The 16,597-nt window shown below is 31.9% G+C and overlaps 1 protein-coding gene across 1 annotated transcript in view; it reads right to left on the bottom strand.

Moving 5' to 3' along the window:
• The window catches only part of ADAM2 (ADAM metallopeptidase domain 2), a 141,110-nt gene extending 125,690 nt beyond the window's left edge, over positions 1-15,420 (bottom strand). The window contains exons 1-3 of the mRNA XM_058525401.1: positions 15,366-15,420; positions 14,717-14,793; positions 8,306-8,361 (exon numbers count right to left, since the gene is read on the bottom strand). Coding sequence (XP_058381384.1) covers positions 8,306-8,361; positions 14,717-14,793; positions 15,366-15,420 — 188 coding nt within the window. The remainder of the gene's footprint in view (positions 1-8,305; positions 8,362-14,716; positions 14,794-15,365) is intronic.
• Positions 15,421-16,597: the final 1,177 nt, after the last annotated feature.

Genomic DNA, 16,597 nt, shown 5'->3' with positions numbered 1-16,597 from the left:
CGGTGCATCGGTGGGCACCCTGGATCCGAACCCAGGCCACCAGGAGTGGAGTGTGCGCACTTAACCGCTACGCCATGGGGCTGGCCCTGACAGTCTGGATTTGTTGAAGCAAGAAGTCAATGAGACAAATCACAGACAAGCAGAACAAAATTTTTTGCATTCTTGTTGTCACAAAAGAGAAAATGACCCACAGGGAGGTGGGGATCCAGGGGACACACAAATTCTGAGGTGAAAGTCCAATAAGGAAATTTAGCTAGTGATATGCAGGCACTGTTTTTTGGCCAAGAAAGAAGCCAAATATATATGTTTGGCGCAAGGAGAAAGCTACGAATGGGAAGCCCAGAAACAAGCAGAACTCTTCGTGGTCATGCAGGACTGGATCGAAAATACTAAACATTTGAGGCTCATCAAATATGTAGCTTCTCTCCCTGTAAAATCATTTGCCAAATTTTGAAGTTGTGCAGAGTGGCCAAGGAGCTAAACTTAATCTTTGAAAACTGGAGCCAATATTTTTTCAAAATTGATGACACAGAATCAGTAAGCTCTGTGTAATTCAACTACAATAAAAGCAAAGAAAAATCACACTCAAGTATTTTTTAAAAAACTGATGAAAACCAAAATAAAACCCTCAATGTATCAATAGGAAAAAGAAAGGATATTATCTTCCAAGAAGCAGCAGTAAGACCAACAGCTACCTTGTCAATAGAAATGAAGAAAGCCAGAAGAAAATGGAATGATAATTTTAAAGGACCAAAATTATTTTTAAAAACTCATCCTAGAATTTATTCCAGTAAAAAAGTTTTTAAGAATAGGGTTGAGTAGGGGCCAGGCTGGTGGCATAGTGGTTAAGGGTGCATGCTCTGCTGCTGGCGGCCCGGGGTTTGGATCTCGGGCACACACCCATGCAGCAGTTGTCAAGCCATGCTATGGCGGCATCCCATATAAAGTGGAGGAAGATTAGCACAGATGTTAACCCAGGGCCAGTCTTCCTCAGCAAAAAGAGGAGGATTGGCAGATGTTAGTTCAGGGCTGATCTTCCTCACCAAAAAAAAAAAAAAAAAAACTCAAGAATATGGTTGAGTAAAGATTTAACAATGAATACAAACAAATATAATCAAAAACAAGCAGACCTGTAATAGAAATATAGAGAATTTCTGAGACACACAGAAATTAACTGCAGATAAAACCAGAGATGCAGGGAAAAATGAAAAGCACCAGAATGGGTAAATTTATGGTTAAGTATAAAGGAATAATGACTGTACAAAAATGATAGTAATATCTCATTAGGGTTTAAAAGTATGCAGGATTATGATGCATGAAAAAATAATGAAAAGGTAGAAGAAGGTAAGTGGAATTAAAAGGTTTAATGATCTAACAATATAGGGTACCTGGTGAAAATAACAGTGTATATTAGAGTCAATAACCTAGGGACTAATATGTAAATCTAGAGAAACTACTAAAAGAATAGTGAAAGAATGTATAACAAATTTGAATTGAGGGAAAAATGGTGTAATGTAAAATAATAGATTCATTAAAATGGAGACAATGAAAGTAAAAAGGAATATAAGATAAAAGGTACAAAAGGAAATAACAATAAAATTATTTCAGAAATTACATGAAAAATCAAAGGATTAAGAAAGGCAAGGACATCTGAAACTGTAGAACAAGGCTGGGCATTGAGACTAACACTGTGTGCTGTTGACATAGATGAAAAAGGCTCAAGAATAAACACATACACAGAAGAGAAAAAAGAGTCCAGAAAGAGACCCCTTTATAAACAGTCATTTGATACAGATGACATTCCAGTGCCATGAGGAATGGTTTTTTTCTTTTTCAATAGTGTGTGCTGGATGCACTGGATGCTAATATGGAAAAATGATTGAACACTGACACCTATGCTCACAAAATACATGAACATCAATTCTGGATGAATCCTAGAGCTCAATATGAAAGTGAAAACAATAAAAACCATTAGAAGAAAACGGTAGCTTGGATTCTTGGATTCATAACTGTAGGTAGACAATGATTTTTTTTAAATATGAAAAGAATAATAACTACAAAGTAAAAATCATAATTTGCATTGGATTAAAAGAAAAAATTTCACACTCAATAAAACAAATCTAGACTGGATAAAAAATTGAAAGGGAATAATAGGAAAAGTATAGTGCACAAACACTAAACAAAACAAATTTAATGTAACTATATATACATCAGATAAATTAAAATTTAAGACAAACCGTTAATAGAAAATAGTCACTTCATAATGTTAAAATTGTATTCACCAGAAAGATAAACTATTTAAAAATTTTATTTGAAATTTTTATAATTTCAAAATATATAATTCAAAATTTACAGAATACAAGGAAACTTGTCAATTTGAAAATCATTATGGAAGATTTTAATTTATATATATGTATTACAGAATAATAGAATAAATTAAAAAATCAGTTTGAATATGGAAGAATTTTATGTTATGATTTAAAAATAATTGCAAAATACATGCCATTTTCTATTACATATAGTACATTTACAAAAACTGAATGCACATTACACCACAAAATAAGTCTCAACAATTACATTTTTTGTGAGGAAGACTAGCCGTGAGCTAACATCTGTTGTCAATCTTCCTTTTTTTGCTTGAGGAAGACTGTCCCCGAGCTAACATTGGTGCCAATCTTTCTCTATTTTGTATGTGGGACGCCACCACAGTATGGCTTGATGAGTGATGTGTAGGTCCACTCTTGGGATCCAAACCTGCAAACCCCAGGCCACCAAAGTGCAGTGCATGCACTTAACTGCTGTGACACTGGACCAGCCCCTTGGCAACTTTTAAAGGATTGAAATCAGAGAATATTCCATGATCAAAAATTATTAGAAATAATAACTAGAAAAGTGCCACATGTATTGATACTAAGAGATACAATGAAACTCATGGGCCAAAGAAGAAATGTAATATAAACTAGAACATATTTGCTAATGGTAAACTAGAGAAAGTTCTATATATCCAGTATTTAGAGAAAAAAGTTAGCCTTACACTCTTAAACTAGAAAATAATAATGATTGATGAATAATGAACTTAGAATTTATTTAAGGAAGTTATAAACAAAGATCAAAATAAACACAAAAAAATTAGAAGCAAAGCAATAATACAAAAGTCATATAATGTAGATGATCGACAAAACAAAATTTAGTTCATGGAAAACATTATTAAATTGACAAAGTTATTGTGAGATTTGTCAAAGAAAAAAAAGAGAATGAAATAACTAGTATTAGAATACAAGACGGGAGCTGGCCTGATGGCATAGTGGTTAAGTTTGTGCGCTGTACTTCTGGCGGCTCAGGGTTTGCGGGTTCGGAACCTGGGAGTGGACCTACACATTGCTCATCAAGCCATGCTGTGGTGGCGTCCCACATACAAAATAGAGAAAGATTGGCACAGATGTTAGCTTGGAGACAGTCTTCCTCAAGAAAAAAGATGAAGATTGGCAACAGATGTTAGCTCAGGTCCATTCTTCCTCATCAAAACAATAAAATAGAATAAAAAAATAAAAATACAAGAGGGCAAAAGACCTCAGAAATACCAGTCTTTGAAAAAATGAGGGGACACTATGAATGACTATATACCATAAATCGAAGTGTTAAATTAAATGGAGGAATACCTAGAAAAATATTATGTATAAAAACAGACTCAAGAAGTAGAAAATTTGCATAATCATAAAACTTTTAGAGAAATTAAATCAATAGTCAAAAAAGTTTCTAAACAAGGGAATTCCAGGTGAAGTTAATTTCACAAGTGAGTATTACCAAACAGTCAACATTTCAAAAACGAGGAAAAGATGGAATACTCTTCTAGTCGCTCTCCAGGGATAGAAAGTGAAAAGATAACCTGAGAAAAGACAATTATAAGCTGTAATTACAAGCTATAACCATAGCATTGACTTACAGCTGGTCTGTGGTAGACCTGTGGTTATCTCTAGGGATGCTTGGAGCCATGGAAGTACCGTTTGCCAAGACAGAAATAAAATGGACTAACTAGTGATTTATAATAATCTGTTTAGAGTAAAATTCCCATAAAGGTCTGAATCAGCTGTCTATATTGCTATCAAAAATACATAGATTCTCTACATTTCTTTTAACCAGTTTTGGGTCTGTGACCAGTAGGATAGAAAAGACCTATCAGTTAACTTGAGCCTTGGGTTTCCTGAGAATGAAGCACATCTGTGCAACTATAAGACCTCCCTAATCTTGCCCTGTGCTTTCTTCTTCCTACTTTCGCATTATATCATTTCTGAAATAAATCATATTGTTATGTAATAAATCTTTTGTGAGTCCTTTTAATTATGCAACCCAGTGTAATTTCTGCATAGACCAATCTTAACTATAATTATAGGTAAAATAACCCTAAACAAAATATTAATAAATGCAATTGATTAAGTAATATGCAGAAAGATAATATGTCAAAACCAAGCAGAGTTCATTCCTGAAATAAAGGTTAGTTTAATATTAGAAAGTCAATTCCAGTAACAGATTACAACAAAATTTATGATCATCAACAGATGCAGAAGAGCGTTTGATAAATTTAACATCCATTAATTATGGAAACACTTAGCAAAGAATGGAATGAATGTCTTTATGACAATCAGAATATCATACGTAATGATGAACACTGAAATATTTCTATTTGATTTAGTAAACAAGCTAATAATGCATTCTGTCTCCACTTCAATTCACTATTATACTGGTGGTTCCTTGTACCCAGAAGAATAAGACTAGGAAAAGAAATAAAACTCCTGTAGATTAGAAATAAAGAAACGAAACTGCCTTTATTAAATGATGAGATGATCATAAATGTACAATATTTCCAAAAACAGATTACTAGAATTCTCCAGAGAATTTAGTAAGTTTTATGGATATATATATCTAATATATAAGAATCAATTACATTCTCATACACAAGAAACACATTTAGAACATAAAAGTTTCTCAAATGTAACATTTTCAATAGCATCAAAAGTATGAAACACCTAAAGAGAAAATGTAAATAAATGTGCAAGATCTTAAAGGAGAATATCATGAAAATATATCGAGTAGTGTTAAAATCTAAATAAATGGGCAGATATACCATGTTCATACACAGAAAAGACAATATTGTAAAATGATCAATTTTTCCCAAAGTGCTGTGTAGATTCAAGGAAGTCACAATCAACGTCCCTGGACATTTCCTTGTGGAAGAGTTGATTCTAAACTATATGAAAATGAATAGCAGTAAGAAAAGCCAGAAAACCCCATGAAGAAATAGATGGAAGGACCTTATATGTAAGCTACCAAGATTTATCGTAAAGAGACAAATTGACCAACAATTGCACTAGAGAGTCCAGAAACAGATATATCCATATATATGTGCAATATGTGACCATCATCACACAGCAGATACATACAGAAAAGAGAGAAGATTCAATCAAGTCGTTGAGACATTGAGAAGTCATGAGGAAAAACTAAATTGGTCCTCTACCTCATAGCATACTGTAAAGTCAACTTCTGATAGAATAAAGACCTAAATATGAAAGGCAAAACTAAAATTATTTTAGAGGATTGTATAAGATTTAGTCATTGGCCTTGAACTAAGGAAGGATTTCTTATACAAGATACAACTATAATTTGTCACCAAGGAAAAATTCTCTTTACCAAAATACTGTAAGTGTGAAATCACAAGGCACAGAATAGAAGGTATCTGAAAAACACATCATGGACAAAAGACTTTTAGGCAAAAATTTAAAATAATGGCTAAAAATAGGGCAGAAAAAATCAGATTAGAAATGTCTTTTAAAAAGTACAAATGTATAACATAAGTAATTCACAAAGGAGAAAATCCAGAGTGCTGATTGATATATATTTAAAAAGTACTCAAACTTATTTGCATTTAGAGAAATACACATTAAATCACACTAAGACATTAGTACATAATCAGTTATTGAAAACTTAAAACATCTACCATTATTATTAGCCAGAATATGCAATTCATAGGGGCATATAAATTGGTATAATGCTTTGGGGTAAATGTATAATAATTATGAAAATGCATATAATTTAACAGTCCAGAACTATGCTTAATTATATGTCCTAGAAAATCTTGTGCACATGTGCCAAGAATATATGTTTTCATATTTGGATATTTTTAATATCTCCAGAGTAGAAAGAAAATGTCCAAAATAAGAGAATAAATTGTATAATCATGAAATTTGATACCATACAGTAATAAAAATGAATAAACTGGAATTACTTGCAACAATATTGATAAATCTCACAGACACTATTTTGAGTGACTGAAATAAGCTGTGGAAGAATACCAACATTATGATTTATTTATTTAGAGTTCAAAAGTAACAGAAAGAGGGGCTGGCCCAGTGGTGTAGTGGTTAAATTTGCCCACTCCACTTCAGGGGCCCGGAGTTCGCTGGTTCGGATCCTGGCCGCGGACCTATGCACTGCTCATCAAGCCATGCTGAGGCAGCGACCCACATAGAAGAACTAGAAGGACATACACCTAGGAAATACCACTATGTACTGGGGCTTTGGAGAAAAAAAAGGAAAAAAAGAGGAAGATTGGCAACAGATGTTAGCTCAGGGCAAATCTTCCTTAGAAAGAAGAAAAGGGAAGGAAGGAAGGGAGGGAGGGAGAAAGGAAGGAAGGAAGGAAGGAAAGAAAGATCTATTCCTGAGTTTGGCAAGAATATCTTTGAGCGATGTGATAAAATTGATCCCGAGTGTTCTAATTTCAAGTTTGAAGGCCCTAGGGGGTTGCCAAGTTGCCATGATAAGGCACAGATTGGTGCTACTCTGCACACAGCCTAAGCCTCATAGTCTGTTGAGAGCACAAGCAGTATCATCCTGTTCCTATACAAACTGTTGGCTAAGCCTGAAACTAACTAGCTACCAAGATATCCTGGGTAGGGGCTGCCAGGGCTTGCAGCAGATCAATAACAATGGTGACTGAAGGCTTCATGACTCCACCAGCAGGGCAACCTGGCAATACCTTATTCTGCTTCCTCCACCAACCAAGTATTATTCATTTATTTCGAGTGTTGCATATAAAAATGTAAAAACAGCAAAATCTTTGCATTTTACTTTGATTATAGATTTGGTCACATCTAAAATGTTTGATCTAAAACATTCGATTCATGGTTACTTTATTGATATTTTGCAACAATGTTTTAAATTTTTTTGAGCCAAGAGTTATTTGGCAACTTCTATTTAATTTCCAAATAGCTGGTTCTTCTTTGATTAAACATTTACAATTCTGTTCTAATTTTATTGTGCTGGTCATTGAGAATGTGGTTACTCTTCAAAAGAATTTTGTGTTCTAGTGTATAATCATTTTTATTTAAATACGCTTTGCTTGTGTGAGAGAAAAGTATTAATTGTAGAGTGTGTAGTATGTGAGTTATCAATTACATCATCATTAGTGATATCGTATATTCTATACATTTTTTCCCTAATATAAAAAAGATGAAGCTTAAGAAATGTACTACTATTATTGTATTTTAATTCAGGTCTGTGAGATTCTATCTGGATTTTCCCTACGTATTTCTTCCTTCAAGTAGTACCATTCATTTTATATGTAGAAAACATTTTCCAAACTTTGTGATGTATAAAAGGATTGCAGCTATGAATTCTAGAAATGATGAAGATGTATTTCCTATTTTTGTATTGATTTGGTAACTTCACTTGCAGGATTCTACCTGTCATTATTTTTAGAAGTCCATTCTTATCATTTAAAAAAGGATCACCAGAATTTTGATTTTTCTTTATTCCTTAGTACGGTATGCTTGTTTTTCCCAACTTCAGTAGCTGGCATGGGATTGAGTTTGGCTAATTACAATTATAATCTAAGTCCTTAATACATTCTGATACGATAAGTAAACTATTATTTTTTAAACTGTCTTTATTCTTTCCACCCCAAAATCCTCTATGTTCTTTGAAATATAGTTGAATGTAAGGAAACTTGAAAACAAGTCCTATATATGTTTTGATAAAGATAGAAAATTATCAAAATTCATCTTCCATGAAACCACGTGGATAGCCAAATAGAAATCTGGTGCTACTGGGAAGAAGGAAGATGGGAGCATACACTATGGATTCAAGTTCTAGAATATTTATTACACAGACTTAAAAGGATTTTTCAAAAAGTAAAATGAGAGATAAATGAACAGCCAGTAACTAGAAACATTTACAAATGAAAATAATTACATTCTGGATAATTATAAATAGAACAAAGACAGATGATGAAATAATGTAGATTACTTACTTTTGCCTTAGGTTCACAGTGTATGTTTTCCCTTCAATTACAACGTGGTAGGACACCTGGCAGGAAAGGATATTGAAAAGGAAAAGTCAGAAGAATGCTAAAAGGAAAACTATCATTTTACATCAATTATAATTACATTCTAAAGCACACTAATACAATAAAAAGAGGAAAATTTATAATTTAATACTGATTTATTTCAATGTAATGTGATATTAAAATATTGGTTTTCATAATAAAAATGGATGGAAGACATGATTTGTGTAATTTGTTAATTTTTAAATTTATCCAATAAAATAGAATCTGAAAAATTGATGATTTTCATCCAATAATTGTGTTAGCTTAACAAATATTGAGGCCATTGCAAAACTTAAGCTTAAAATGGAAGAATATGAATTACTCAAGAGAAAATTTATATGGTAGAGCAAAGAATTAACAGCAGATAATGTATTATATTTGTAGATTTTATAAAATTTGTTCTAAGTTTGGATGCAATACTCGATCTATTTTATTAATATTAAGATTAAGAAAAGATGTTTAACAAATAGACAATTCAGTCTTTATAGATCAATTTGGGGAGCCTTGACATCTTTACATTATTAGGCCTTCCAATCCAGGAGCATGAGATATGTTCAATTTACTTAGGTCTTTAATTCCTCTCATTTTGTTTTATTGTCTTTGTCGAGGAGGTTTTGCTTATCTTTGTTAGATTTTGATTTTTACATAAATTGTATCTTTTTAAAAATTTCATTTTATATTTTTGTTTTGCAGAATAGAAATACACTTGATTTTTATAGTTTGATCTTGTTTCCAGAGAATTTACTAAATTATTGTATTATTTCTAATTTTCTCTAGATTATTTTGGGTTTTACTTTGTATACAATCATTTGATCTGCAAATAATGATAGTGTAATTTTTTCCTTTCCAATTGTTATACCCACTTTTAATTTTTGTTGTTTTCTTTTCTTATTGCACTGGCTAGTACTTCCAGGACCATGATAAATAGAAAAAGTAATAGTGGGCATCTTTGTCTCTTTCTTGATCTCAGGAGGAAAGCTTTCAATATTTCAACTTTATGCATGATGTTTTTTTCAAAGGCATTTGAACGTCTCTATAAGCCACAATTAATTATTATTTTTAATTATTACATTTCAAATGAATAAACATGAGAGAAAATTCTATAAAATTCTTTGTCTTTAATGTCTTTATCAAAAAATAAAAAAACATTACAAGTATTTGAAAATAATTTCAAGTACTCTAAGTAATCACTCTTATGGTTAATTCCCTTTTTTACATCCCAGCTAACCAACATCTGGAATTTCATGTTTATCATTCCCATGCATATTTTTATATTTATACTAATTATGGATGTTTAAGTGATGGTTTTGTTTTGCATAAATTTTAACTTTACGTAAATGTAATCCTTCTACAAGTTATATATTTCATTGCTGGATTACACCTGCTGCTTAAAACACTGCCTCAGACATACTAAGCACTATGTAAATATTTGCTATCATCATCATCATCATCATCATCAATACATGTAGCTTTACCATTTATTTTACTTGTGGTATAATATTCCATTTTCTAAATATAGCACATTTTATTCATCTATCCTATTAATGGATGTTTAGTTCTATTTGTTTCACTATGTTAAGCAATGATCTAATAAATAATCTTGGACACGTCTCTTTGTGCATCTTTGCTGGGTATATGTTAAATTAAACCTATGAGTGGACTTCTTTAATTTAAAGCGACATACTTTTGCAGCTTCACTTGAAATTTTAAATCTGCAAATTCGTCATACCAATGTAGACATTCACAAATAGTGAATATTATCCTTTTATTCATATCCTCTAACCATGTTTTGTTTTGTTAGATTTAACTTTTGCAATTGATGATGTAAAATAATACTCTATTGTGTTTATTTGGCAATTCCCCGTAAATTTCTCAATCTGTGTATTTGGTTGATGTTTGTTACCCCCTCAATTTTAACACCTAGTTGTAGTTCCTAACTTTGTACATGTTTCTGTTTTGTTGTTTTTTATCTTATTGATCTGTGTGAGTTCTTGATATATTTTAGATACCCTTTGTGTTATCTGGATTGCAAATATTTTCCATGAGTCTGAAACACCTTTCACTTTGTTTATGGTAGCTATTTATTTATGTATTTAAATCTAGATATTCCTCAATCTTTTACTTAAGAATTTGTGCTTTTTTTTTTTCCTGATTCAATCCTTCCCTATTAAAGGTCCTAAAAATCTTCTATCTTACCTTCCAAATATTTAGTATTTTATTCTCAGATGTATGCACTTAAATTATCTTGAATCAATTTTGGTGTATGATGTGGCATTAATATACAGTTTATTATTATTCCATACTGTTAATCAACTGTGCCTTCACCATTTATTAACTAGTCCATTCTCTATCCAATGATTTCAATGCTACCATTGCATCAAATAAGTTTTCATATGTGTATGGATATTTTGGAGGCACTGTATTCCGTTACATTAATTTATTTGTCTGTCCTTAAACAGTGCCACATTTTATTAATTACTAAAATTTTAAAATACGTTTTGACATGAACTAAAAGGAAGTACTCTCTTGTTCTTCAAAGTAGACAATTTTTTACTTTTTACCATTCCATATAAATTTTAGAATCAACCAATTAACTGAGAAATGATAAAAAAAAATGAATCCTCAGATCATCTATCACAACATAGAATAAATAAAAATCAAGTAACACCTTGACATAGTGAAATCAGAATACCAAAGCAAAGAAAATATTTTAAAGGCAGCTAGGAATAAAAGATTACCTACATGGAAATAATAAATACACTAATAGCAGACCTCTCAAAATCAACAATAGGAATGAGAAAATAGTTAAATAAAAGCTTCAATTTTCTGACTTTGAATAAATTTGCATATAGAATAATTTTCTCAAATGAAATATCCTCCAGAAATTAGGGTCAATTAGGGTCAAATTAGGGTCAAATTAGGCCAATTTCCAAGAAATTCCTTATTGGAACTATACTCAATCTATAAATTTGGTGAAAATTAACCTAAGAAAATCAGAGTATTCTTCACTGCAAACATGATCTCTCTCTCCACTTTTATTAGCGGTTGTATAATATCTTTCAATAAAGCTTTACTATATACTAAAAAGGTCTTTACCTTTTAAAAAATATTTATTGGCAAGTAACTCATATTTTTGACAAAAGTATGTGTGTATTGTGTATATATGTGTACATACTTACCAATAAATATTATTAAATATTTGTGTGTATATATATGTGTGTCTTTTATTGTGTGTATCATCCAAGTCTTTTATTCTTTCCCTCATCTTACAACTAGGTTATAATATCCAGTATAATGTTGAATAGAAAAGGCCATAATAGCCATCCTTCTTTTATTCATAATAGTCAAAGAAATTCTTCTTATATTTTACTATTAGTTTTACTATTAGTCATGAAGTATGCTGTAGCTTTGGGGATGTTTATTTTATAGGATTAACAAAGTCAGGTTATATTCTTCTATTGCTAAGATTTTTTTATCATAGATAGTATTGAACTTTGACCAATAATTTTTCTGCTTCTAATGCTATGTGTATATTCCTTTCCTCATATAATTTTTAAAAGCAACTATTCATTGATATTCCAAGATTCAATCATCTTAACAATTTAGGTTTAAGTTGCATATTGTCATTGGTCATTTTTTAATACTTTGTTATATTAGATTTGCTAATATTGTTATGTTTGCCAAATATATTCATGAGTGAATTTGTCTCAAATTTTCTTTCTTATATTGTCCTTGCTTGTCTTGGTACCAAGGTTATATTGCTTCTATAACATGTGTTGGGCAGTTTTATCTCTTTTTCTTTTCACTGAAAGGTTTTTATGGGATTATAATTATGGCTTCCTTGAATGTTTGGTTGTATTCATCTGTAAAATAATTTAGCTTGTGCTTTTCTTAGATTTAATTGTTGTTTTTGTATTTTTGAGGAGAAAGAAAGAGACTTTTAAATACAGTTTCAAATTCTTTAAAGTCTTGGGCATTTTCATATTTCCCTGTTTCCCATGAATTTGTTTTTCTAGGAAATTGCTTATCTTCTCAAGGTTTTCAAATTTGTTGGCACATTTATTCATTGTATTATTCATTTTTTCAAATTTCTGCTCTATATTATCACTAAGTCCACGTTTTAATCCCTATTAATAGTCTTTTATACTTTTATTCTGGGTTGCCTTCAAGATTATTTTTCCCTGATAAAAATACGGCTACAGAAGCTAATTGTTGGTTACTCTTTGCTTTGTATAATTTTTCTTATTTTTGTGTTAGACCTTTCTATTTCCTTGTGATTTAGGTGTTTCTTTTATAGTTATATATTTTTAAATTCAATCTGAAAAATATGTAATTTATGACACATTTAATCAATTAAATTTTTATTTAATGGTTTTTAAATTTCATTTTGATTCCTTAGTAGATTGAGACACATACTTTCTATTCTTTATTTGTTATAATTACAATTGTATATTCAATTTGTTTTGTTTTGAGTTATAGATATTCACTACTTTTTCACCAGCTCCTACTTTTATGTTATTCTCTGTCGCAATTTCAATTTCTACCTACAGAAGTACATTATTTACTTCTCTTGTAATCTAAAAATTAATATACCCCAATTTCTGAAGGATATTTCATTGGAGTAAATGATTCTATATGCAAATTTATTCAAAGTCAGAAAATTGAAGCTTTTATTTAACTATTTTCTCATTCCTATTGTTGATTTTGAGAGGTCTGGTATTAGTGTTTTTATTATTTCCATGTAGATAATCTTTTATTCCTAGCTGCCTTTAAGACATTTTCTTTGCTTTGGTATTCTGATTTCACTGTGTCAAGGTATTACTTGATTTTTATTTATTCTGTGTTGTGATACTTGATCTGAGGATTCATTTTTTTTATTATTATTTCTCAGTTAATTTATGTTTAATACAACCTCCTGTCCAGGCTTTTGTTTTTTCTCTCTCTTTCACGAATTCCAATGACTCTATCCTTAAGCCTCTAATTCTCTCTTCCTTTTCCCCTAGCCATGTATATGTTCCATCTGTTTAGTTTTTTCAGCAGTCTTTGGTTTACTGTCAATTCTTGATTTTTTTACTTTCATATTATATTTTTCACATCTAGAAGTTTCATTCAGTTATTTTTTTAAAAAATCTGCTAGTCTTTTTAAGGTGAATATTCTCTTCTTATGGTATATATTCTTTATTTTTTAATTATAATAATTATAAACATACACTGTCTCATATTATGTTTGCAGCATTTGTTGAATAGGTAAGTACAATAGCCTTATTGGTTTAAAAAATACTATTAATCTCTTACTATGTATCCAGTGCTGTTCTAGGCACTGGGGATAGAGACATTAACAAAAAGTCAATTTTTTTCTCTCATGGATTTGACAGTTGATGACAGGTGATTTTTTGTTATCAACTTCTCTTCTGGGAATTACTGTCATACAATCTGGTGATGACTGGTTGAAGATATTTTCCATTAAATAGATTCTATGTATATTTTCTAATATGACCAAGCAATTCCATATATTTTTGCATTAAAAAAATAGAACTTTATTAAAATATTGTGAAATGCCTCACCTCTTTTTTCTATTTAAATGATTAAATTTGAAGTTTTCATAAATATGCATTCCTTTTAAAATGATATGTTGAAATTTTTAAGATTGTAATATCTGTATTAGGGTGACAAGTGGGTAGTTGCTACAGAAATATTTGCATTCAAATTACCAAAACATTTACTGCCCAACCAAGAAGAAAACTAAGTTGTGGCATTTCAAAAAACACATTTCACTTCTTTAGATACGATTCTAGATACTATTAAAAAGATACAAAACTTTCTAATTAATTAAAAAAAAACAAAAAAAAACAATACCCTGAACCAAGATGAACTAAGATGGCATGAAAAGTACAGTCTTAATGATTAACATATTTGCAGTCAAGGTGCAAAAATCATTCATATCACACTTCATTGAATCAAAGGATCTTCATCCCATATAAGGAACATATAGGGTTACTTAACAACAACAAAAAGTCCTCTAAATACACCCTGGCGAGTGAGCGAAAAGAGATTTTTTAGGTGGATCAGGTCAATGATTATTCAAGGGTACTCAAGAGGGAAACACATTTAGAAGATGGGGCTTATAGCTTTGATAATAAGCATCACTGCACCATATTGTTATGAAACATTGTTAATCTTGGTTCATTTTCAAAAGGGCTTTTCCACTTAAGAAGAATTGGATATATAAACATAAAATTCAAACAGTGTGCATGGATGAAAAATGCCAGGTTTACTTCTTAGGAACAAAATATTCACATGATTTTTAGATGGTAAAAAATGTTAGTGCTCAATTACGTGTGATTCAACTCCTCCATTTGACGTTGACCCTATTTTCTCCGGAATGGTAATTTGCACACGTAGTCTTTCAGAATCTGCAAGGTGCAAAACTTTTATTAGAGCAACACACATCACCTCGTAGCTTCTTTCATTATTCCCTCATCTAAATCCATAATATTCTAGATGCCGCCTCCTATTTTCACTTTTTTCAAAAACCCTCAATCAGCACCTCTTTCTAGAATTACAAGACTTTTAAAAGGAAATAGGTATACTGCTTGAGAAATATTGCCCTGTGGGCAGGCTGTGGTAACCCTGAGGCAATAGGCCCAAACACTCTGAGTACAGGTACCTCAGGTCCTTTGGACCTTTCAACTAAGAGTCCAGAGGTCAAAAATGCAGAGCAGCATATGAAACTTCAATCTTGAGGCATCCACTCCAGCCATGGCATTGCCTATCTTTCCTATGGTCCCAAGACGAGTGAGAAAGCCTTCTTGCATCCAATGTGGATTCTGGTTGGGGAAGGTGGCAATGTGGGAGTGGGCTCGGGCTTATAGAGCTGAAGCCCCCACAAGAAAGCACTTTCCCAGAGATATGCAGCCTTTCAGAGCGAAACGCAGAGGAGAGCTGATATCCCCGAGAGGTCAGAGAAGGGGTTTTTTGTACTTACTATTGTCTGTCTGGAGCCCGATAAACCCGATGAGCAGAAGCAGAAGGCACAACATGGCTGGACGTCCTGGATGCCAGCCCGAATAATGGCAGTTGGCTTGGCTAGAGGGCAGTTGGGAGCGCGAGGAGGCCCCTCCTGGCCGCGCACCCTGCAAGAGGCAGACGACTGTGAGAGCGGAAGTGGGACGAGAGGGTGGGTGCGGTGTGCTGTTGCACGTGGGCCGTCTTAGCCCCTAAATCAGTACAGGAGGAGGCTTACACTCCGTTTGATGCTGCTTTGAGGCTAAAAAAGAGCAGAATCACTTCCAAACGGCAGGGTTGAAGAAATAGCTAACGAACAGGAAGATTCATCTCCACTTCTTAAGTGAACTTTTAATTGATGGTTATATATATGTAGGTATATATATATTCTACAAACCATAGGCACACAGCTCAATTAATGTTCAAGTGAACAAACCAGTGTAATTAGCACCTTGATCCAGATCAAGAAATAAAACATAGAACCACCAAAGCCCCCGGATTGCCCCCTGACAGTGGTTACCTCTAACACCATAGATTGATTTTGTCTGTTTTTGAACTTTATATAAATCGAACCAATCACCATGTACTCTTTTATGTTTGAGTTCTTTTAATATGATAATTATGAGATTCATCCATGTTGCAAGTAACAATAGTTTGTTATTTCCTTGTTGGTGTATATTACACATTGAATGAACGAAACACCATCTGTTTTTCCATTTTACTCTTAACATTTGGTTCTTTTATAGTTGTGGCTATTAAAAATCATATTTGGCTATTTTATTTCTTGTACATTCCATTTGGTAAAATATGTAGTGATTTCCATTGGCTATATTTCTAAAGTGAAGTTGCTGGATCACAGGGTATATTTTAGTAGATAATTCCAAACAGTTTTCTGAGATTGTTGTGCTAATTTGTATTCCCATCAAAAATGTATGAGAATTCCACTTCGAATCAATGCCTACACTTGTTTTTTCTTTCTGTTTTTTTTTTTTTTTTTTTTTTTAATTTTCAATTTCATTTTAGCCGTTTTGGTGGACCTGTAGAAGTCCTGCATCTTGGTTTTCATTCACATTTTTGTGGTTGTCAATGAACTTAAGCACAATTTTAGAGTTTATTGGCCATTTATATAGCTTCTTCAGTAAATATCTGTTTGAGACTTTGGTCCATTTACCAATTGAGTGGCCTTGTCTCTTTCTTATTATATATAGAACC

This window comes from Diceros bicornis, chromosome 29, assembly GCF_020826845.1.
Source record: "Diceros bicornis minor isolate mBicDic1 chromosome 29, mDicBic1.mat.cur, whole genome shotgun sequence".
Lineage (NCBI taxonomy): Eukaryota > Metazoa > Chordata > Mammalia > Perissodactyla > Rhinocerotidae > Diceros > Diceros bicornis.
The sequence above is the reverse complement of the archived record's forward strand: the minus strand, read 5'-3'. Positions and strand labels throughout refer to the sequence as shown.